At 48.9% G+C, this 25,238-nt stretch overlaps 1 protein-coding gene across 2 annotated transcripts in view; it reads left to right on the forward strand.

Annotated features, from left to right (window-relative positions):
* Positions 1 to 21,448, forward strand: part of LOC123760870 (probable glutamate receptor) — a 108,649-nt gene extending 87,201 nt beyond the window's left edge. Inside the window, exons 7-14 of one of the 2 annotated variants that reach the window (XM_045746666.2) lie at positions 6,739 to 6,897; positions 8,056 to 8,146; positions 12,523 to 12,817; positions 14,680 to 14,897; positions 15,324 to 15,504; positions 18,404 to 18,503; positions 20,473 to 20,602; positions 21,139 to 21,448. In XM_045746666.2, coding sequence (XP_045602622.2) covers positions 6,739 to 6,897; positions 8,056 to 8,146; positions 12,523 to 12,817; positions 14,680 to 14,897; positions 15,324 to 15,504; positions 18,404 to 18,503; positions 20,473 to 20,602; positions 21,139 to 21,252 — 1,288 coding nt within the window. In that variant the 3' untranslated portion in view covers positions 21,253 to 21,448. The remainder of the gene's footprint in view (positions 1 to 6,738; positions 6,898 to 8,055; positions 8,147 to 12,522; positions 12,818 to 14,679; positions 14,898 to 15,323; positions 15,505 to 18,403; positions 18,504 to 20,472; positions 20,603 to 21,138) is intronic. The other variant, XM_045746667.2, reaches the window with a different exon arrangement.
* The last annotated feature ends 3,790 nt before the right edge of the window (positions 21,449 to 25,238 follow it).

The raw sequence follows: 25,238 nt of genomic DNA on the forward strand, positions 1-25,238 counted from the left end.
TTTTGCTACAGTGCACCGTTTAATAAACCTAATAATAATAATTTGTTAGATTAAGCACTTGCCCGAAACACTATGTGTGTGTGTGTGTGTGTGTGTGTGTGTGTGTGTGTGTGTGTGTGTGTACTCACCTAGTTGTACTCACCTAGTTGTGTCTGCAGGATCGAGCATTGACTCTTGGATCCCGCCTTTCGAGCATCGGTTGTTTACAGCAATGACTCCTGTCCTATTTCCCTATCATACCTGGTTTTAAAATTATGAATAGTATTTGCTTCCACAACCTGTTCCTGAAGTGCATTCCATTTCCCCACTACTCTCACGCTAAAAGAAAACTTCCTAACATCTCTGTGACTCATCTGAGTTTCAAGCTTCCATCCATGTCCTCTCGTTCTGTTACTATTCCGTGTGAACATTTCGTCTATGTCCACTCTGTCAATTCCTCTGAGTATCTTATACGTTCCTATCATGTCCCCCCTCTCCCTTCTTCTTTCTAGTGTCGTAAGGCACAGTTCCCTCAGGCGCTCTTCATACCCCATCCCTCGTAGCTCTGGGACGAGTCTCGTTGCAAACCTCTGAACCTTTTCCAGTTTCATTATATGCTTCTTCAGATGGGGACTCCATGATGAGGCGGCATACTCTAAGACTGGCCTTACGTAGGCAGTGTAAAGCGCCCTAAATGCCTCCTTACTTAGGTTTCTGAATGATGTTCTAACTTTTGCCAGTGTAGAGTACGCTGCTGTCGTTATCCTATTAATATGTGCCTCAGGAGATAGATTAGGTGTTACGTCCACCCCCAGGTCTCTTTCACGCGTCGTTACAGGTAGGCTGTTCCCCTTCATTGTGTACTGTCCCTTTGGTCTCCTATCTCCTAGTCCCATTTCCATAACTTTACATTTGCTCGTGTTGAATTCTAGTAGCCATTTCTCTGACCATCTCTGCAATCTGTTCAGGTCCTCTTGGAGGATCCTGCAATCCTCATCTGTCACAACTCTTCTCATCAACTTTGCATCATCCGCAAACATCGACATGTAGGACTCTACGCCTGTAAACATGTCGTTAACATATACAAGAAATAGAATTGGTCCCAGCACCGATCCTTGTGGTACTCCACTTGTTACTGTTCGCCAGTCCGACTTCTCGCCCCTTACCGTAACTCTTTGGCTCCTTCCTGTTAGGTAGTTCCTTATCCATTCTAGGACCTTTCCCCCCACCCCCGCCTGCCTCTCGAGCTTGAACAGCAGTCTCATGTGCGTGTGTGTGTGTGTGTGTGTGTGTGTGTGTGTGTGTGTGTGTGTGTGTGTGTGTGTGTGTGTGTGTGTGTGTGTGTGTGTGTGTGTGTGTGTGTGTGTGTGTGTGGCTGTGTGTGTGTGTGTGTGTGTGTGTGTGTGTGCCTGTGTGTGTGTGTGTGTGTGTGCCTGTGTGTGTGTGTGTGTGTGTGGCTGTGTGTGTGTGTGTGTGTGTGTGTGTGTGTGTGTGTGTGTGTGTGTGTGTGTGTGTGTGTGTGTGTGTGTGTGTGTGTGTGTGTGTGTGTGGCTGTGTAACACCACCAATGTTATGTTCTCTCACAACCCAATAAATTAATAAATGTTACAATGATGCTAATAGTGAGTAGTGACGAGGGATATGGTGATGTACATAGTAGTAACGATGGTTATAGTGATGAAGATAGTGAGTTGTGACGATGGTTATAGTGATGTTGTACACTTTACACTTACACATAGCACACTTTACTCAGAGGTGGTATTATGAATTCCCGGCATAGCATGTTATGCCCGCAACCTGTCCTCTTAAAAATAATGTCGCTTTTGGCCGTTTACCCGTATAGCCGAAGTGGACGTAATTTGAAAATGAAAAAAAAATTAAAATAAATTTGGGATTTTTTTTCAACAACAGTAAGTTAAGGGTCCTCTGATAGGTTAGGTGGGCAGGAAATTCTCATAAAGTTTCAAAACGTTATGAAAACGTTAATGGAAAGTTTCCTCTCCTACCCTTAGCGAGTAAGCCGGACGACTCAAACAGAAAACGGAACAGTACGTCACTTTTGTGAGTTGATTTCATTTCAAATTCCCTCCAAATTTAGCCATATCGCGCATACGAGCCAAAAGTGACATTATTTTTAAGAGGACGGGTTGCGCAACAACCCAATCTCTCTAACCGTAGAGAAAATGGAGGAGAGAAAGCAAACACGCGAGTATAAAAATATATGAAGGTTTACTAAATCATTACTACATTGGTCACCAGGTGGAAAAAAACTTCCTCTGTTCAGGTAGAGCTGTCCGTGGCCGTCACTTTAGCACTTATCTACCTTCATTCACATACATAAGTAAACCTGGCCCATACTTCGCAGAATATACTGCACGGATTACATTCTTCCAACATATGATCACTTATAGTTCATACATAAATCATATATATACCTATAACCGTACACACATATAATGAGCCTGGAAATCTCCTTACATTAAATTCAATACTAATGTTCCTTTTAAGAGAAACTCCACCTAACTCAAGGGACAATGGGAAGTGAAAGATTATCTATCTTATCAATCCGCTACAGTAGTCGTGGATCCCACGTCGCGATGGCAGTCGGGGTTCGATTCCTCGTAGATCTGCTCTGTGATGACACGTAGTGATCCGCCTCGTCGTAGGTCCAACGACGACTGGTAGTCTGCCTCGTCTTCTCCGTGCACGTCCCTCCTCTCTACAGCTCTTCCTTCATGCACACATTGAAGACACTGTAGGCTGACACTGTAGGCTGGCACTGTAGGCTGGCACTGCGCTCGGCTTCCTCCCTCGTTCATTGAATATGTTGCTTCTTCCCTGTAGTCTCGTCGCCAGTAATTAACTGTTGCTCAGTAGATCCATCCAGTCTTCTCTGCAGCCTCACTCAGCTACCAATGTTGGCGGCTCGCAGGAACTGACACACAGCTCCTTCCAGTGCCGACTCCAAACGATCACAGGTCTTATCGGCCTCTGCTCCTGGTGCCCCTCTTCCACCAGCAAAGCTCTGCCTCACGATGCTCCCTAGATGACAAGCCTCCCTCGTCGTTTACACTGGTAACTGCTGCCGAATAATCTCTTCGTGAGGCCTGTTCGCCTCCCGGACTAGAGAGCTCTCCAGCGCACTTCCGCTCGGTTACTTCACAGGGGAAGCTCTGGCGCTCACTTCCCGCCTAGAGCCGAGGGCGCCCAATGACCTGTTACGTCACGCCCTGGGCGCCACGCTATTGGTCAACAATATCACACCCCTGCTACTGACCAATCAGCAGATGGCTGGCGCAGCTCCCACAATGCATCGCGTCTTCGCCTCCTCCGGCGGTAATGCTCTCCTCTGACATATTTTCCTGGCAGAAAAAGCCTAAAATCATTTTCAAAACCAACAAAAATCATAATTGCCGTCCACCGACATCTCAGGCTTCTCCATAAATGTACAAAATCTCTTCCTCATGCTTCAAATTATATACAAATCCGGGTGATATGACTCTTTAGGCGGGATATAGGTTAAAATGGAGGTGAACTCTCTAGCAATAGTGAGTAGTGACGACGGTTATGGTGATGTAGATAGTGAATAGTGACGATGGTTATGATGATGAAGATAGTGAGTAATGACAATAGTTATGGCGATGAAAATAGTGTATACAATGAAGACGTAAGGGGAGAGGAGGGAAGGGAGGGAGGGGAAAGATGAGGGAAGAAGCTGGACAAGGATAAAAGGGGTGTATGAGATAAGAAAAGAGTAGTTGAGAGGGAAGAGTAAGGGTGAGAGACAAAGAGGGGGTGAGAAGACGCAGGATAGTGAAAAATGGGGGGAGGGGAGGGATGAGGAGACGAAAAGGGACTGTGGCTCTAAAATCAACCACAAATGAGCAGTCAGACGACCGTCAAACACCTGCATCAACAGGTGTGTGGCGGTCACTAAACACCTGCCGCAGAATATCTGACTTTTCCTTGACCTTCCTACCGCCTAGAATTCATTACTTTTAAAACTAATCAACATATTTGTTTTATATCAAAGACTAGCGCCCAAGAGCACAATGCCCAGCAAACACAGCCACAGTACTCGAGGCTCGAGTGACAAGCTCGAGGTAATGCAATACATCCTGAGGACGACCTTCCCCGAGGAGGAGCTCGAGGAGGCCCAGGTGGCCCTGGAGGAGCTTCTGATGCTGCTCCTGAAGGGTGCCGGGCCCCTGGAGATAACAGGCATCACACTGCGAGTGTACATGGCCCTGGTGGAGGCCGGGGCCCTAGTAGAAGCCTGGGCCCCACTGGCCCAGCCCCTCCTGAAGGTGCTGGCCGCAGGAGGGGTGCGGCAGGAGACCGTGGCCTGCGGCCAGCTCCACGTCACCCTGGGTCACGTGACCTGTCTGGTCCTGTCCCAGGGCTACTACCTCCAGTCTCTCCCCGGCGACGCCACCTACGTCGTCATGGTCTGCCCGGACTGGCGGGAAAATCCTCCCGTCGAAGGCAGGAAGGTGTTGGGTGAGTGGGTTGAGAGGGAGCGGGCGGCGTGGGAGTGGGCGTGGAGGGAGGAGGCGGCCCTGGAGGGGGTGGCCCGGCCGGCCATGAAGGTGCTGGCCAAGGGGGTCCAGGTCGAGGCCCTGGCCTCAGGGCACCTCCAGGTGGACCTGGGTCACGTGACCTGCCTCGTCCTCTCCCGCGGCTTCTACCTCCAGTGTCTCCCTGACACTGTCACCTACGTCATCAGGGCCTCTCCCCTAACCCAGGAGACACGAGCCCAGTCAATCCCCGAAAAGGCGGCTCGAGGCTCGAGTGACAAGCTCGAGGTAATGCAATACATCCTGAGGACGACCTTCCCTGACGAAGAGCTAGAGGAGGCCCAGGTGGCCCTGGAGGAGCTTCTGAAGGGCGCCGGGCCCCTGGAGATAACGGGCATCACCCTGCGAGTGTACAGGGCCCTGGTGGAGGCCGGGGCCCTGGTGGAGGCCGGGGCCCTGGTGGAGGCCGGGGCCCTGGTGGAGGCCGGGGCCCTGGTGGAGGCCGGGGCCCAGGTGCAGGCCGGGGCCCAGGTGCAGGCCGGGGCCCTGGTGGAGGCCGGGGCCCTGGTGGAGGCCGGGGCCCAGGTGGAGGCCAGGGTCAGGGTGGAGGCCGGGGTCAGGGTGGAGGCCGGGGCCCTGGTGGCCCAGCCCCCCATGAAGGTGCTGCCCGCAGGAGGGGTGCGGCAGACAGGGGCTGCAGAAAAGGCGGCTGCGGAGAAGGCGGCTGCGGAGAAGGCGGCTGCGGAGAAGGCGGCTGCGGAGAAGGCGGCAGCGGAGAAGGCGGCAGCGGAGAAGGCGGCAGCGGAGAAGGCGGCAGCGGAGAAGGCGGCAGCGGAGAAGGCGGCAGCGGAGAAGGCGGCAGCGGAGAAGGCGGCAGCGGAGAAGGCGGCTGCGGAGAAGGCGGCAGCGGAGAAGGCGGCTGCGGAGAAGGCGGCAGCGGAGAAGGCGGCTGCGGAGAAGGCGGCTGCGGAGAAGGCGGCTGCGGAGAAGGCGGCTGCGGAGAAGGCGGCAGCGGAGAAGGCGGCAGCGGAGAAGGCGGCTGCGGAGAAGGCGGCTGCGGAGAAGGCGGCAGCGGAGAAGGCGGCTGCGGAGAAGGCGGCAGCGGAGAAGGCGGCAGCGGAGAAGGCGGCAGCGGAGAAGGCGGCAGCGGAGAAGGCGGCAGCGGAGAAGGCGGCAGCGGAGAAGGCGGCAGCGGAGAAGGCGGCAGCGGAGAAGGCGGCAGCGGAGAAGGCGGCAGCGGAGAAGGCGGCAGCGGAGAAGGCGGCAGCGGAGAAGGCGGCAGCGGAGAAGGCGGCAGCGGAGAAGGCGGCAGCGGAGAAGGCGGCTGCGGAGAAGGCGGCTGCGGAGAAGGCGGCAGCGGAGAAGGCGGCAGCGGAGAAGGCGGCAGCGGAGAAGGCGGCAGCGGAGAAGGCGGCAGCGGAGAAGGCGGCAGCGGAGAAGGCGGCAGCGGAGAAGGCGGCAGCGGAGAAGGCGGCAGCGGAGAAGGCGGCAGCGGAGAAGGCGGCAGCGGAGAAGGCGGCAGCGGAGAAGGCGGCAGCGGAGAAGGCGGCAGCGGAGAAGGCGGCAGCGGAGAAGGCGGCAGCGGAGAAGGCGGCAGCGGAGAAGGCGGCTGCGGAGAAGGCGGCAGCGGAGAAGGCGGCAGCGGAGAAGGCGGCTGCGGAGAAGGCGGCTGCGGAGAAGGCGGCAGCGGAGAAGGCGGCAGCGGAGAAGGCGGCAGCGGAGAAGGCGGCAGCGGAGAAGGCGGCAGCGGAGAAGGCGGCAGCGGAGAAGGCGGCAGCGGAGAAGGCGGCAGCGGAGAAGGCGGCAGCGGAGAAGGAGGCCGCGGAGAAGGAGGCCGCGGAGAAGGCGGCAAAGGAGGCCGCGGAGAAGGAGGGCGCGGAGAAGGAGGGCGCGGAGAAGGCGGCCGCGGAGAAGGCGGCCGCGGAGAAGGCGGCCGCGGAGAAAGCGGCCGCAGAGAAGGCGGCTGCTCCCGCTCCTGCTAATGTCATGGGACAGGCAGGATGGCTGACGATTAACGTGAAGGTGACCATACAAAATAACTCAAACTCATCACCCATTACACCTCGCCCACCCTGGCTGGTGTGATCAGTCAGTTTCTCGAATCTGTATGTACGATAACATGTTGTTCAGCAAGAGGAACATTCTTGCTGAACATTCTTGCATCATTCTCAAGATACAAACTTCGCATTTCCATCAATATATAGAGAGGGATAGATATATAATTTAAAATTTAATGTCGCAGGTTTTCCTCAAGACCAAATCTGGTGGTGGTAACTGAAAGTTTCCCGACTCACGAAGCGGTGATGGTGGACGATCCTGCGGCTCCAGGAGGCAAGAGGCTCGCCTTCAACAGCCCCATCGCCAACGTCCTCCAGCTTCTGGCGCACACCACAAATTTTACGTGAGTTTCGCCCTTCTCTCTGCGCGGGAATCTGAAATACTTTCGAGTAACCCCGAATGTTTACAAAGACATTAGAAAACTGTGTTTTGGACTGAAAGGTATTTTCTGCCTCAAGTATGATGACTGAACACGTATGCAGTATTTTAGCATACAAAGCATACTTGTTAAAAGTATAATTTGTTCACTGTTCATCTTTGGATTACATGAACACAAATTTTGTAATGTTTATCATGATATAGGAACCTATTAATTTATTAATAGGTTCCTATATCATGTTCCTATCAGGTTCCTAAATAGCGATCAATTCGTTAATCAGATTATAAATATAACTGATGTATATTTTGTAACCATATCTACATAATGCAAACATAATTTTGTTCATTTCATTCAAATCTTATGCTCCCCATACCCATCCCGTGGGTATGCGGAGCATTACACAAGTGTTGTAACTAGCTTTACAACAATTGTGTAATTGTTGTAACACAAATAGTAGGCAATCATCAGTCTCAGGAGACTATGGAGTTGCGCTCTGGTGTCGGCCTGGTCTGGAGTAGCCTCACCAGGGCGCAAAGCCAGGGTAGATTGATTCGGCTTACCCAGGCAGCAGGTCCCCCCTCTCTCTACGGCGCTGAAAGTCACCAATAGAAAGGCATACGCCAATACGATTGGTTCCAGCGCCGTCGCTGGAAATGTGAGTTCGGGGGTGACCTTGAAGTTGGTGAAGAAGGGCACAGGGACCTCCAACCCCGGAGACCGCCGTGCTCGGGGCCGGAGAAGAACTATCCTATCAAGGGTGGTTCTTCTCCGGCTTGTCGCTCATACACAAATACACCAATACAAATATATAGTTGTAAGCATCCATCAGTCCCAGGAGACTATGGGGTTGGGCTCTTTTGGGCAATTATATTCAGTTCCTTCCTCATGTTTAGTAATTTTGTTGTACGGGGGCATCCGGGCAGTACTCATAGCTTCGTTTTGCATCTCTTCCAACCCCCCCAAGCTTTCTCTTAGGCACTACAGTAAGCATGGGTGCAGCATAATCGATCGGAGAGATATATAGTTTTGACAATTCTCATATTTGTGCCACAGCTGAGGTGCGCCACAGCTGGGGCTGTTCGAAAGCATGAAATAGTTTTTGTTGTATATTTTATACTGTAGGTACACGTTTGTGAAGCCTCCTGATGGGGTATGGGGGTTCCAGCTGGAGGATGGGTCCTGGTCCGGCATGCTGGGTATGGTGAGTAGGGAGGTGAGTTGATGAGTGTGTCCAGTCACTTGACTGCATTTGAAGCCCAACCACTTGGACTGGACGGTAGAGCGACGGTCTCGCTTCTTGCAGGTCGGCGTTCAATCGCCGACCGTCCAAGTGGTTGGGCACCATTCCTTCCTTCCCTCCATCCTATCCTAAATCCTTATCGTGATCCCTTCCAAGGGTTATATAGTCGCAATGACCTAGTGCTTTCCCCTTATAATTACCTTACCTTGACTGTCTTGTTGTGATGATTGTGTAGTGATGATTGTGACCTGTTCCTTGACTTGTAGTGATGATTGTGACCGTTTTACGGTATCGACACCATCGTCGGAGTGTGGTGTGGCAATTCCAGCACCATCTATGAGTTTGCACTCAAACTCACATGGTATTGGACGCTACGTGGACAACTCCATCTGTTGGTGGTGGCATGGCCCGGTCGGTCGAGCGGACAGCACGCTGGACTTGTGATCCTGTGGTCCTGGGTTCGATCCCAGGCGCCGGCGAGAAACAATGGGCAGAGTTTCTTTCACCCTATGCCCCTGTTACCTAGCAGTAAAATAGGTACCTGGGTGTTAGTCAGCTGTCACGGGCTGCTTCCTGGGGGTGGAGGCCTGGTCGAGGACCGGGCCGCGGGGACACTAAAATGCCCCGAAATCATCTCAAGATAACCTCAAGATGGCAGCGATAAATGGCTCTGGTTTCCTGCCATAGTTAGAAAGAGAGGTCGTTGTGGATGACCTCTGGTGGGTAGCGTGTCACGATCAGCGCCATCTAGGTTGTGGCTACAGAGCATAATGTCAACTCCCCGGTGAATGAGTGTTACCTCATGGTTCTCCCGTGTTAGAGAGTCCATCTAACACTGTCCATCTAATTAATGACGTTTTTATGTCCACAGAAGTGACGTGTGGAGGCAATTGTATTGAGAAAGGCAGTTTACCTTGGGTAGTCCACGAACTCTTACCTTGGTCCTGAAAAAAGATTAAGTAGCCGCCGTTGATTGAAGCAGTGTTAGCTGCTAGTACATGTAGTGTTGGTGTAGATCGGCGTACCCGGGATTGGCGAGTAAGGGTTACTGGAGACAGTGATGTGCCTACAGTGAAGGGCTGCTAGCAAGCTGCTAAAGAATTCTGCCCCAGGGGTTAGCTACCCCTGTATATGTTTGTTTGGGACCACTGTCAGCGTGTTGCTGAAGCCCTCTGCCAGCGAGTAGCTGGAGAGCGAAGGTGGGGTATAGGCGCATCGTGATACTGTGTGGGTGGACTGGTCCGTGTAGAAGGTGAACTCCTCAGTGTTCGCCAGTACAAGTGGACAAGGTACTGGGAGGGTGGAAACACCGCAGTTGACGAACACTGCTAACGCATTTGTGTCCTGTGTGAGACACCGTTGTACATAAGTGTAGAAATAATATATTTATATATATATATTCAATGGTGAAAGTGAATATATTGAAGGGTCTTCTTTATCCCCCTCTTATTTATGCATTGAACTACTACTAGCCCTTGAGAGCATACTACCAACTTGGGATCGCATACTACAAAAGAGGATATAACATAAACACCCCAGTTACTGGTCCATAGTGGCCGTAACAGACCTGTTCCTTGACTGCCTTGTAGGGATGATTGTGACCTGTTCCTTGACTGCCTTGTAGGGATGATTGTGTACTGTTCCTTGACTGCCTTGTAGTGATGATTGTGTACTGTTCCTTGACTGCCTTGTAGTGATGATTGTGTACTGTTCCTTGACTGCCTTGTAGTGATGATTGTGATCTGTTCCTTGACTGCCTTGTAGTGATGATTGTGATCTGTTCCTTGACTGCCTTGTAGGGATGATTGTATACTGTTCCTTGACTGCCTTGTAGTGATGATTGTGATCTGTTCCTTGACTGCCTTGTAGTGATGATTGTGTACTGTTCCTTGACTGCCCTGTAGTGATTGTGTCCTGTTCTTTGACGGTGAGGAGAAAGAAGCAAAGAAACAAATGACTTTTACTCCTTTTTAGTAAAATAGTAAAAATGACATTTACTTTTACTATAATGTTAAGATTATAAAATAATTGGAGAGTCTGGAGTGAAGAAAGGAACAAGGAAGTGAATACATATACACATCTTAAGCTTCAATAAGAAGCCTCCTCTTCCGGCAAGTTTCTTTATTCACTCTTATCCGTTTTGAGTCATTATTATTCGACATAATAATAATAGTTTATTTACAAGAAAGTACAGTGGGTTGGTGAGATTACATTAGTGATATTTTTACATTTTTGTAAAGCCACTGAAAAAGCCAAAGCCATATAATCTTTCTATTGAGTTTTGAAATTATAAAAACCGAACAATTTTAATTCTAAAAAAGGCACCATTAATTTCTTTACGGTAGATAAAACTCGTTTATTTCTGTGTTTATGCATTCTTCTGTTCCCAGTGGAAGCTTGCAGCGTAACTCTTAATATAGTGCAAATTTACTTTCCACAATAAACACACACAAAATCTAATCAGTCTTATAAGCCTTCATAGAGTCTGATTTAACCACTCATATTACTGTTACGAGTGGTAATGAGTAATTATGGGCAATGACTCTTTTTTTTTACAGGGATATTCCTGTGCGGGCCCTGAGCCTCTGGCTGGCCTACTAAGTGTTGCTTGTTTCTTTGTTTCCTCTTTTACTTAGGCGGAGTATGAGTATTTATGACTCGTATGGTCGCTTCAGTAAGATTTTGCCCCATGTGTTTAACAACTTCTGCTCTGTTGAATCTAAGTTGAAATCTTATTGGGTCTGTAACTTTGAACTGTTGGATAATGTTCCAGTGGTCTGTCGGGCATTTCTCGACAGTGCTGACATTTCCTCTCATCTTCCGGAACCTGTAAGCCTATTTCCCATGCACATGGGTATCCAAGCCTGATGCGATGTAAGGGCACTTCTCTTGTTCTACTGCTCCCTTTGATCAAAATAAGTGGTTCGTAGTTGGTCGAATTCTTGTACCAACTTACAGATCTTGATGTTGCAACTGCTGTGTTGTGGTCACTGTACATCTTTTGCATTGCTCTATTTCTCATTACTTTCATAATCTGTGATAGACTCTGTGTATGTAAATGTCTACATTTCTTCTCTTAGTTGAAAGTTTTGCAGCTTCGTCAGCAGTGTCATTTCCTATTATTCCCACATGACTTGGTACCTTTAGTAAGTACCCGACGGCCTTGACGTTTGAGTGTTTGCATTAATGATGTTACATTTGTGGTCAGATAGATGTTGTCATATGTGTTCTTGTTGCAAGATTTCAATGGGAGTTCTCGAATCTGTATGATAACATGTTGTCGGTGTTCAGCAAGAGCATGTTCCAAAGCCTTTTGAATGGCTAGCATCTCTGTAAAATTAAACACCCATTTGAGAATCTCCAACTAACTACAGAATTCCCTACCTTAACTGCAGCTCTGGTTTTTTGTCCCTGCTGGTCTATTGATCCATCTGTGAAGTATGTGAAGCTGTCAGATGCCAAGTTTGCTTCTGTGTTCATCTGTGCAATGTTGCATAGCAGATGAGGGTTAGTCGTTCTTTTTACTTTCAAGAGCAATAATCTTAAGGTTTCCTGGCAGCAATTCCCATGGGGCTTGCATAAGTCTACATGCACTTCGTCGACACCCCCTTTCAGTGACTGTATTTGTTATATCGAATGTTTTGATGGTGTTTATTTCCCAATGAGTCCACCTGTTGCTATTGGAAGCTCTTCTGTCCAGAGTTCATGCTCCAGTGATTATATCTTTACGTGAACTAAGTCTTGGTCCAGTCAATATCTTGGTCAACATGCATACAACAATACCTTTTACCCTTATTTCAATCGACGTTAGCTTGGTTTCTAGTCTTAGGTTCAGTATTTTAGCCCATCTGGGAGCTCCTGTTATGACTTGCATTGCATCATTTTGGAATGTTACATTTTGCACCCTCAACTTTTGCCCGCTGGCCAGGAGAAAGAGTGAGTAAGGCAGGTGCTGCATAGTCAACTAGGGAAGGAATGGCGTGAATATATAACATTCTTAACAATCTGTGTCCCGCTCCTAGACGGGGCCCTGTGGTTGTTCTCATTATATTCAGTTGTGATTTTGCTTTCTTCTTCAGATATTAAATATGCTTCTTGAATATCATTTTAGAATCTATCGACACTCTTAAGATATTGATAATGCGTAACCCACTGAAGGTTAATGTCTTGAATGTGTAGGTGCCTGTCTGGAGTGTTGCCACCTAGTCTCATTACCTTAGACTTCTGTGCACATATGTTTAGCTCTAAAAGGCTGCATTCAAATGTTACTTTTATCTAACGACACTTGTGCTTTATTGAAATAATGACTTTCGAGTTGTAATTAAGCTGGTAATGACGGCCTTGCGCAGGAGGTGGACATTGGTCTGGGACCATTCGGGATTGGTGCAACGCGCGCCGAGGTCGTCGACTTCACATCACCTGTTGGAGTATATTACGGAAGGATCATGGGACGACGCGGGCGCCCTGAGGTTGACCCGTGGAACTTCATCTTCCCTCTGAGGCCGGTGGTGTGGACGGCGACGCTTGCCACGCTGCTGGTCCTGCCTCTCATCCTCTCCCTGCTGTCCGTGTGCACCGCCATCAGGAGTCCTGGACGATGGTTCGACGACACATTCAACTTCATCTCGATATTCCTACAGCAAAGTGGGTGATAACGTACTATCGACCCTTCTTGGTGGCAATATGTATTTATTTCACAATTGAGAGTGAACACATAAATTGAGCTATGAAATTCTTATTATATTTTATTATTTAAATATATTTGCATATTTAATCTTGGATTATAAAATCCAAAATTGCCAAACCTTGACAATCCTACACTTTGCCCAGTTAGCATGACAACATACCCCTGGAAGAGGGTCAAAGAGGGTGCGGGTGACTACACATGTGTATCTACCCTCTCTGACACCTATATAGTCTTGGGTGCTGTACAAGCATGTGGTGTGACCAACCACAGGGAAGCAGTAACATCAAACAAATACAAATAATTTGAAAGTCGGTACACTTTTGTTCCCAACTCCAGGTGCCTAGGGTAGGGGTCGCCCCAGGGGTAGGGATGCCTTGAGCGTTCTTCGAGAATAGAGTTCTAGGCTCATCGACATTTCCAGAGACCCAGAAGTTGCCGGTTTCGTCAACTGCCTCAGTGTGGGGCTCCAGAGGGGAACGCTTCAGTGTTGGGACCCAGAGGGGGAACTCCTCAGTGTACGGATCCAGAGGGGGAACTCCTCAGTGTGGGGATCCAGAGGGGGGAATGCCTTAGTGTGGGAATCCAGAGGGGAATGCCTTAGTATGGGGGATCCAGAGGGGGAACACCTTCTGCGTCTTCAGTTCATAACTAGAAGCTGAGGAACTCCAAGAGATCCACAACATTTAACCTTTCATTGAATTCACCAATGTGTAACTTGTAGCCTTTAAAATATCAAATAAAGAAAAGAAAACATTAAAAGAAAGTGCATGACTGGAAAGACAAAAGAACGTAAAAACAGCGTTGGAGGAGACAGAAAAATCTCCCTCTAATGCTTTGTGTGCTTTTATCCAAGGCTATGGGCCCCCTTATGTGTTAAGACAGATTCAAACTGGGGTTTTGTTCAAATAATGAGCTGGAGCTTCGTTCCGATAGGCTCAGAGACATTAGGTTCAAAGACATTAGGTTGCGTAATAGTGGCTTTAGGCATTGTATGTACTAGCTCTATCTTTAAATCCATCAACTTTTGTATTTCACCTTGTATGTATGTACTTTACCTGAATAAATATTTGTATTTGTATTTGGTATACTCAAATTCTTAAATGAGTTTGGGGATAAGCTCATTGTGGAAACTAAGGAGCTAACACGGACCAGTTTTCTGTTCCTCCGCCTGAGCATTGTGATTCAGAGAGGGAACACTTTCTTCATGACGGGCACACATCCGACCTCTGACCTGGAGAAGACTTACGATTTACAGTGTGTCTTGGGTATATGCTAAATATGTAATACATAATCCCTCTCTTCCACTTAATTTTAATAAAGGAGGTAGTAGGAGAAATATATACGCATAATTATTGCTGAATGCTCTATATTTCCTTCTCTGAGGCAATGGGTCCCCAGAATAGCACCAAGAGGTGGTACTCTATATATGTACATATTAGCTGTGCTGCAACTGCTCATGGCTTGTCATTCGTCTCCATGTTGACTACACATAAGGGACATAACTGGCCGACCCCTCACAGTGTTCAAGAGAGAACTATCAACATCAGAGGCCCGAGACTGTTCAACACGCTTCCACTACACATAAGGGGCATAACTGGCCGACCCCTCACAGTGTTCAAGAGAGAACTGGATAAGCACCTCCAAAGGATACCTGATCAACCAGGCTGTGACTCATACGTCAGGCTGCGAGCAGCCGCGTCCAACAGCCTGGTTGATCAGTCCAGCAACCGGGAGGCCTGGTCGACGACCGGGCCGCGGGGACGCTGAGCCCCGGAAGCACCTCAAGGTAGCTACACACTTGAAATGTTTGGTGGTGCAGATATATGGGTGCGGAGGATGTGGTGGTGGGAGCGGGTGGTGGTGCTGGTGTGGATGCTGGCGACGGTGGTGCTGACGCAGAGCTACAGCGGTAACCTTATGGCTCTCCTGGCCGTCAAACACGTCTCCCAGCCCGTCCAACGCCTCCGGGACATCGTCCACGACCCGTCTACAACGCTCATGATTGAGAATGGCTCGATAAAAGCTTTGTATATTTTGGTAAGGCATATATACACTCTGTATGTTTCGTTGGCAGTGTTTAATACATTTTCAATAAATCTAACTTGCATCCAGATTGCAATGCAACTTGCAAGTTTATGGGAACTTGCATCTCGATTTCCTCGGGAAAATCGAGGAATTTCTTTTATATTTCTGTATACTTTTTTGGTTATATTTTAATTCTGTTTATCGTAGTATTTTGAATAACTTGAGACATTCAAACTTCACATTGTTATGTACAATAAGAAACACAAATATCACTGTATCTAAATATCATTTTAGAATTTTCAGTAATTATCTAAAAAAAGTCCCTTAATTGATGCAGACTACTTAATAAATTTAATGCAAAACATTTTAAATTAAAAGTGTAGGCGAATGATACTAATGAGCATAAATAATGATTTCATTTACTTATATGTCTTCAAGAAGCCAAGGCCTGACGCATCTCAAGTCATCATTGCCCTGCACAACACCAATCGTGTTGAGTACATCCCGACCTGGGACATCTTGAGGAGCATCGACACTCTGGTCAGACGCGGCCATCATTATCTTATCTTTGAAGATGTCCTTGTGTCAGCGGCGATGGCTCGAGACTTCTCACTCACAGGTTACGTTAGTTCTGTTTGCTAGTCTCTCCACCTCTTTTACATATAAATATACGTGTATATATATATATATATATATATATATATATATATATATATATATATATATATATATATATATATATATATATGCGAACAAGCCTGAATGGTCCCCAGGACAATATGCAACTGAAAACTGAGTTTTCAGTTATATATATATATATATATATATATATATATATATATATATATATATATATATATATATATATATATATATATATATATATATATATATACATATATATATATATTGGTAGCAGTCTTTCTTGTAAACATGTTGAATATGACCGAAAGGGCAAAATTAATGATTCTAACACGAATCTTCTCAATATTTCTTATGTTTTTCTTCACTGGTGGGGGTATTTGAAAAATTAACTCTCCAGAGTTAATTTTCATACTTTATTTATGGTCTGACGCCTAGAAGCGTTTCGCAAGAACACTTCTTATATTTTCAAAGACAATCTCACTATCTGTAAGAGTGCACAATGGTACAATACTTGCATATAAGACCGTAGTGAACATGTAGGTAGTAGGCATCCTTCAGTCTCGGGAGACTATGGAGTTATGCCCTGGTTGTCAGTCCTGGTGCAGCGTCTGGTGTGACTAATGAGGCCAATCCCAGAGTGGCAGTCCATCCCACACTGAGCACAAACGAAGTCTGATTCTGGTCTCTCTTCCTGGCTACCGGTTAACCTTCTGTCTCTTTGCCTCTGGTTCCTTGGCAAGTGACTCCTCGAACTTGGGAGACACCTCTTTGAACACACTGCCCCCAGGCTGATCGGTCTGCGGCCAGCGTTTCCAATGTAGCAAGGTCAACGTCCATGGGTTTCAGGACAATCTTGCATACGTCTTTGTACCGTAGCTGGAGTTTGCCTGTTGGACGCTTTCCCTACATCAGCTCTCCATACAAGAGATCCTTGGGGATCCTGCCGTCGCCCATTCGCACGTGCCCGAGCCAGCACATTCGTCTCTGCCTCAGCATTGTGTACATGCTGGTGATTCAAGCGCTCCCCAGGACGCTGTTGTTCGTCACCTTGTCCTGCAAGATGATGTCCAAGATGTGGCGTAGGCAGTGCATGTGGTAGGCGTTCAGTTTGGACCTGGTAGTAGATGCCTGGTAGATGATACAGAGTTTGTTTAGCTCTGTATCAAGAGAGGGAGTCACAGATTGTGGAGCCCAGGTACACGAAGTCGTGAACGACTTCCAGTTTGGAATCGGAGATGCCGATGATAGGTGGGGAGTCCACTCCTTGTCCCATGTTTTCTTCAGGCTAATGGTGAGTCCGAAAGCCTGACAGGCCTCGCTGAAGCGGGTCATGAGCCGTTGTAGGTCTTCGGCTGAGTGGGCGGTGACTGTTGCATCGTCAGCAAAAAAAGAAGTCACGCAGACACCTCAGCCGAACCTTTGTCTTGGCTCTCAGCCTGGCGAGGTTAAAGAGCTTTCCATCCGACCTGGTCCGGAGGTAGATGCCTTCCGTGACAGATCCGAAGGCGTGCCGCAGCATAACTGCGAAGAAAATCCCGAATAGGGTTGGAGCCAGGACGCAGCCCTGCTTTTCTCTATTTCGGATGTAGAAGGCGTCTGATCTTAGGCCATCAGAGACCACGGTGCCCTTCATGTTCTCATGGAAAGATCTGATGATGCTGAGGAGCCTGGGTGGGCATCCGATCTTGGGGAGGATTTAGAACAGGCCATCCCTGCTGACGAGGTCGAAGGCCTTCGTCAGGTCTATGAAGGCTACGAAGAGTGGGTGCTTCTGTTCCCTGCATTTCTCCTGCAGTTGTCTGAGGGAAAAGACCATGTCGATGGTGGACCTGTTAGCTCGGAATCCGCGCTGTGATTCTGGATAGATTCTCTCTGCAAATACTTGGAGCCTCTTCAATGTGACTCGAACAAGCAGCTTTCCCAAAATACTGAAGAGGGAGATGCCACGGTAACTGTTGCAGTCGCCCCAGTCACCTTTATTCTTATACAGCGTGACGATGTTGGCATCCCTCATGTCCTGTGGCACCTCTCCTTCTTCCCAGCAGAGGCAGAGAATTTCATGCAGCTCCATGAGCAGGCTACCTCTGCAGCACTTCAAGGTCTCGGCAGGAATACCGTCTTTTCCAGGAGCTTTACCAGAAGCAAGGGAGTCTAGGGCATCGCTGAGTTCTTCGAGGGTCGGTTCCTTGTCAAGCTCCATTAACACAGGCAGGCACTCAATGGCGCTCAGAGTGTCTTCGGTGACCACATTGTCCCTGGCGTATAGCTCAGAGTAGTGCTCGACCCAGCACTTCAGCTGCAGTGTCTGGTCCTGAATCACCTCGCCAGTGGCAGATTTCAGAGGAGCGGTCTTCCTCTGGATTGGGCCGAGGGCCTGCTTGATGCCGTCATACATTCCCCTTACATTGCCTGTATCCGCTGCAGTCTGTATCTGGGAGCAGAGCTGGAGCCAATAGTTGTTGGCACAACGCCTGGCGCTCTGCTGCACTTTGCAGCGGACGGCCCGAAGGATCTGTAAGTTGCGCTGACTTGGGCAGGGTTCGTAGGCTGCCAAGGCGTTTCTCTTCTCTTCTCTTCAACGACAGGTGTCATTTCTTCAGAGTGAGCCTCGAACCAGTCTGCCGACCTGCTGGTCTTCTTATCAAAGGTGGACAGGGCAGCGTTGAACACAGCGTCCCTGAAGTGCTCCCATCTTTTACAGGAACACGTATATACACCTGAACAATTCATAGGAATAGTATTAAGAGCAATATTTATTTTACTGAAGAACTGATTAGTCAGGAATATCTTAGACTTAATCAATGTGAAGTTAATGATAAAGATTAAGCTTACGTATGATAGTGTACCTGTGTAAACCAAGCTTGGTGTTCCAGGTCGATGTGACTTTTATGTAGCGCGGGAAGACTTCATGCCCCTGCCCTTCTGCCTGGTCTGCCCCCGGGGGCACTCCCTCGTGCCTGTCCTTAGTGAGAGGTAGGTGTATGTACCCACATGGTGAGATGTAAATGGTACCGAATAACTCCACGTATTATAGTAGGCTTTATTTGTATTTACAATGTTGAGATACGCAAATGTCTTACGTAAAACTTCACTCCTAATATTGTCGATTTCCTTTAAGAAAGCAAGTCTGCCGAGAAATGATTTCTCCTATGTTATCTTAGTATTATTTATTAACATCAATCCTTTGGCTTAAGGGGAGCCGGTCGGCCGAGCGGACAGCACGCTGGACTTCTGATCCTGTGGTCCTGGGTTCGATCCCAGGCGCCGGCGAGAAACAATGGGCAGAGTTTCTTTCACCCTATGCCCCTGTTACCTAGCAGTAAAATAGGTACCTGGGTGTTAGTCAGCTGTCACGGGCTGCTTCCTGGGGGTGGAGGCCTGGTCGAGGACCGGGCCGCGGGGACACTAAAAAGCCCCGAAATCGTCTCAAGATAACTCAAGAAGAAGTATGTACATGTTGTAAGGTACGAAGTGTACAGCAACAAATCTATGTACAAAGTTGTGCGAGTGAGTTTATTGCATGTTGTTGTTGTTATTTTAGACTCATGTTTCCAGTCAAACAGAGTCAGGAGGACATAGATGAGCAAAATCTAGTGTTGCTTCATGCACCTTCAGCGGCCAACGGTTCATCGCTGACGGCTGCGTCTGGACGGCGCAGTCAGCCATTCATCTTAAACTGCGCAGAGTGATACTGGAGTTCAGTGTTTGACGCACTTATCCCCTTGGGTCATAAGGGTCATAGTTTCTTTCTGCTTCCTTTTAGATCAGAGGCAGGAAGGGAGGGAGGGTTTAAGACGGTGTCTGGCTCCGACTTGGTCTAGAGGTGGCGGCGGGTGGCGGCCTCCTGGTGTGACCTCAATGAGAGTCTTATTGAAATTGTCATTTTCATTAAAGACCATCATTCCACGTGGTACTGTAGCATTCCATGTGGTACTGTACCATCCCATGTGGTACTGTAGCATTCCATGTGGTACTGTACCATCCCATGTGGTACTGTAGCATCCCATGTGGTACTGTACCATCCCATGTGGTACTGTAGCATCCCATGTGGTACTGTAGCATCCCATGTGGTACTGTAGCATCCCATGTGGTACTGTAGCATCCCATGTGGTACTGTAGCATCCCATGTGGTACTGTAGCATCCCATGTGGTACTGTAGCATCCCATGTGGTACTGTAGCATCCCATGTGGTACTGTACCATCCCATGTGGTACTGTACCATCCCATGTGGTACTGTAGCATCCCATGTGGTACTGTAGCATCCCATGTGGTACTGTACCATCCCATGTGGTACTGTAGCATCCCATGTGGTACTGTACCATCCCATGTGGTACTGTACCATCCCATGTGGTACTGTACCATCCCATGTGGTACTGTACCATCCCATGTAGAACTGTACCATCCCATGTGGTACTGTAGCATCCCATGTGGTACTGTACCATCCCATGTGGTACTGTACCATCCCATGTGGTACTGTACCATCCCGTGTAGAACTCTACCATCCCGTGTAGAACTCTACCATCCCATGTAGAACTCTACCATCCCATGTGGTATTGTACCATCCCATGTAGAACTCTACCATCCCATGTAGAACTCTACCATCCCATGTAGAACTCTACCATCCCATTTAGAACTCTACCATCCCATGTAGAACTCTACCATCCCATGTGGTATTGTACCATCCCATGTAGAACTCTACCATCCCATGTAGAACTCTACCATCCCATGTAGAACTCTACCATCCCATGTGGTACTGTACCATCCCATGAAGCACTATTCCATTCCATATAATATTATATCACTGCATACTAAGACCCATAAAACACTCTTAAATCCCATACTTCAAATCCTCCACACACAAAAATCACTGTCATGTATTTAGAGTTAAAATCCTGTACAACAGCTGACACGTGTGTGTGTGTCATGTCACTATCTTCACCAGGATCGGCAGGATACAGGAAGCTGGCCTCTATAACCACTGGATGGAAAGCTTAAACCCCAACTTCACCGCCTGTACCAACTTACCGACCAAGGTGCTGATCAAGTCATCTCTCTCCTTCGCAAACTTATGGGTAATATTTCCTTTATTGTGTGATATTGACTTAAATTCCAGGGGGCCAGATTCACGAAGCAGTTACACAAGCACTTACGAACCTGTACATCTTTTCTCAAACTTTGGCGGCTTTGTTTACAGTTATTAAACAGTTAATGAGCTCGGAAGCACCAGGAGGCTGTTTATAACAATAACAACAGTTGATTGGCAAGTTTTAGTGCTTGTAAACTGTTTAATAAATGTAACCAAAGCCTTCAAAGATTGAGGAAAGATGTACACGTTCGTAAGTAATTGCGTAACTGCTTCGTGAATCTGGCTGATTTGTTATTATGTAAACAAATGTAAACAAAGCGTAAAATAAAGCCCAGAAGCTATACCTTTCACATTCAATAAAGATGGTTGGAAACCAACAGATCATCATGGAAAATGAAAGGGAGGGATGCTTTGACAAGCCGTCGGCTTCCTGTCCTCGTCGAGGACACTAGAGTGTTGGGGAATTCGGGTAAATTCAGGTAAAGGTTGCAAATGTGAAGATGTGATCCCGTTTTCTTTCAGGGCGTGTTCCTAATACAGGCGTGTGGCCTGGCGCTGAGTCTCCTGGTCCTCTGCCTGGAGCTTCTGTGTCGTCAGGCAGCCCCTGTGGGATCAGGCAGCCCGGCCACTGTGTGATCAGGCAGCCCCCTGTGGGATCAAGAAGCCCCCTGTGGGATCAGGCAGCCCCCTGTGTGATCAGGCAGCCCACTGTGGGATCAGGCAGCCCCCTGTGTGATCAGGCAGCCCACTGTGTGATCAGGCAGCCACTGTGTGATCAAGCAGCCCACTGTGTGATCAAGCAGCCCACTGTGTGATCAGGCAGCCCCACTGTGTGATCAGGCAGCCCACTGTGTGATCAGGCAGCCCACTGTGTGATCAGGCAGCCCACTGTGTGATCAAGCAGCCCACTGTGTGATCAAGCAGCCCACTGTGTGATCAGGCAGCCCACTGTGTGATCAAGCAGCCCCCTGTGTGATCAAGCAGCCCACTGTGTGATCAAGCAGCCCACTGTGTGATCAGGCAGCCCACTGTGTGATCAGGCAGCCCACTGTGTGATCAAGCAGCCCACTGTGTGATCAAGCAGCCCACTGTGTGATCAGGCAGCCCACTGTGTGATCAGGCAGCCCACTGTGTGATCAGGCAGCCCACTGTGTGATCAGGCAGCCCACTGTGTGATCAGGCAGCCACTGTGTGATCAGGCAGCCCACTGTGTGATCAGGCAGCCCACTGTGTGATCAGGCAGCCCACTGTGTGATCAGGCAGCCACTGTGTGATCAGGCAGCCCACTGTGTGATCAAGCAGCCCACTGTGTGATCAGGCAGCCCACTGTGTGATCAAGCAGCCCACTGTGTGATCAAGCAGCCCACTGTGTGATCAGGCAGCCACTGTGTGATCAAGCAGCCCACTGTGTGATCAGGCAGCCCACTGTGTGATCAGGCAGCCCACTGTGTGATCAGGCAGCCCACTGTGTGATCAGGCAGCCCACTGTGTGATCAAGCAGCCCACTGTGTGATCAGGCAGCCCACTGTGTGATCAAGCAGCCCACTGTGTGATCAGGCAGCCCACTGTGTGATCAGGCAGCCACTGTGTGATCAAGCAGCCCACTGTGTGATCAGGCAGCCCACTGTGTGATCAAGCAGCCCACTGTGTGATCAAGCAGCCCACTGTGTGATCAAGCAGCCCACTGTGTGATCAAGCAGCCCACTGTGTGATCAAGCAGCCCACTGTGTGATCAGGCAGCCCACTGTGTGATCAAGCAGCCCACTGTGTGATCAGGCAGCCCACTGTGTGATCAGGCAGCCCACTGTGTGATCAGGCAGCCCCACTGTGTGATCAGGCAGCCCACTGTGTGATCAGGCAGCCCACTGTGTGATCAGGCAGCCCACTGTGTGATCAGGCAGCCCCCTGTGTGATCAGGCAGCCCACTGTGTGATCAGGCAGCCCACTGTGTGATCAGGCAGCCCACTGTGTGATCAGGCAGCCCACTGTGTGATCAGGCAGCCACTGTGTGATCAGGCAGCCCACTGTGTGATCAAGCAGCCCACTGTGTGATCAGGCAGCCCACTGTGTGATCAGGCAGCCCACTGTGTGATCAGGCAGCCCACTGTGTGATCAAGCAGCCCACTGTGTGATCAGGCAGCCCACTGTGTGATCAGGCAGCCCACTGTGTGATCAAGCAGCCCACTGTGTGATCAGGCAGCCCACTGTGTGATCAGGCAGCCCACTGTGTGATCAAGCAGCCCACTGTGTGATCAGGCAGCCCACTGTGGGATCAGGCAGCCACTGTGTGATCAGGCAGCCCACTGTGTGATCAGGCAGCCCACTGTGTGATCAAGCAGCCCACTGTGTGATCAGGCAGCCCACTGTGTGATCAGGCAGCCACTGTGTGATCAAGCAGCCCACTGTGTGATCAGGCAGCCCACTGTGTGATCAGGCAGCCCACTGTGTGATCAAGCAGCCCACTGTGTGATCAAGCAGCCCACTGTGTGATCAAGCAGCCCACTGTGTGATCAAGCAGCCCACTGTGTGATCAGGCAGCCCACTGTGTGATCAAGCAGCCCACTGTGTGATCAGGCAGCCCACTGTGTGATCAGGCAGCCCACTGTGTGATCAAGCAGCCCACTGTGTGATCAAGCAGCCCACTGTGTGATCAAGCAGCCCGCTGTGTGATCAAGCAGCCCACTGTGTGATCAGGCAGCCCACTGTGTGATCAAGCAGCCCACTGTGTGATCAGGCAGCCCACTGTGTGATCAGGCAGCCCACTGTGTTATCAAGCAGCCCACTGTGTGATCAGGCAGCCCACTGTGTGATCAGGCAGCCCACTGTGGGATCAGGCAGCCACTGTGTGATCAGGCAGCCCACTGTGTGATCAAGCAGCCCACTGTGTGATCAAGCAGCCCACTGTGTGATCAGGCAGCCCACTGTGTGATCAGGCAGCCCACTGTGTGATCAGGCAGCCCACTGTGTGATCAGGCAGCCCACTGTGTGATCAGGCAGCCCACTGTGGGATCAAGCAGCCCACTGTGTGATCAGGCAGCCCACTGTGGGATCAGGCAGCCCACTGTGTGATCAGGCAGCCCACTGTGTGATCAAGCAGCCCACTGTGTGATCAGGCAGCCCACTGTGTGATCAGGCAGCCCACTGTGTGAACAGGCAGCCCACTGTGTGATCAGGCAGCCCACTGTGTGATCAGACAGCCCCACTGTGGGATCAGGCAGCCCACTGTGTGATCAGGCAGCCCACTGTGTGATCAGGCAGCCCACTGTGGGATCAGGCAGCCCACTGTGTGATCAGGCAGCCCACTGTGTGATCAGGCAGCCCACTGTGTGATCAGGCAGCCCCACTGTGGGATCAGGCAGCCCCACTGTGTGATCAGGCAGCCCACTGTGTGATCAGACAGCCCCACTGTGTGATCAGACAGCCCCACTGTGTGATCAGACAGCCCCACTGTGTGATCAGACAGCCCCACTGTGTGATCAGACAGCCCCACTGTGTGATCAGACAGCCCCACTGTGTGATCAGACAGCCCCACTGTGTGATCAGACAGCCCCACTGTGTGATCAGACAGCCCCACTGTGTGATCAGACAGCCCCACTGTGTGATCAAGCAGCCCACTGTGTGATCAGGCAACCCCCCCCTCCCCCCCCCCCCCCCGCTGACACAAGATTGACCATGATCGACACACTGTCATGTAATCACCGATAAAATTATTGTTTATCTCATAAATTACTTTGACTTAGTACATATTGTAATTTATAATTGTTTTTTTTTTCTTTGTATTTAAAAAAATACAATGTTCAATGCAAATTGTGTCGTGAATTGGCGTTTTAATCTTCCTCAAAAAATTAAAATTATTTGACTAGTTCATTTATGCATATACTTCATCGTTTCTACACCAGTTAGAGAGAACTGTCTGTCCAAACTTGAAGCCCACATGAAAAGAATAACATCTACGGCGTATGCAAGGCTGGCTAACATCAGAACTGCCTTCAGGAACCTGTGTAAGGAATCATTCAGAACCTTGTATACCACAACCTACAAATTACGTGGAAAGGAATTACAGAACTCTAATAAAGAACGAGACCTGGGGTGGTTTTGGATAGCAAGCTGTCGCCAGAGGAACACATAAAGAACATTGTGAGAGGAACGAATGTATCGCTTCCCAACTTCATATTTGCTTTAAATTACATGGATGGTGAAATACTGAAATAACTGTTCATGACTTTAGTGTGACCAAAATTGGAATATGGAGCAGTTGTATGGTGCCCATATCTCAAGAAGCACATCAATAAACTGGAACAGGTGCAACGGCATGCTACAAAATGATTTCGTAAATTGAAAAGCAAGAGTTACGAGGAGAGCCTATAGAGGCGTTAAATATGCCAAACCTAGAAGAAAGAGGAGATATGATCACGACTTACAAAATAATGACGGGAATCGACCAAATTGACAAAGAGGAATGCCTGAAACCAGCAACCTGATTTGCTTGATTTTATTAACCTCAAAAACAAAGGGTCATAGATCCAATCTAAGGAAACAAAGGTGCCAAAAAATATTAGACATTTTTTTTCAGACAGAGTGGTAGACGGTTTGAACACGTTAAGTGAGAAGGTGGTGGAGGC

This window comes from Procambarus clarkii, chromosome 3 (assembly GCF_040958095.1).
Source record: "Procambarus clarkii isolate CNS0578487 chromosome 3, FALCON_Pclarkii_2.0, whole genome shotgun sequence".
NCBI classification, from domain to species: domain Eukaryota; kingdom Metazoa; phylum Arthropoda; class Malacostraca; order Decapoda; family Cambaridae; genus Procambarus; species Procambarus clarkii.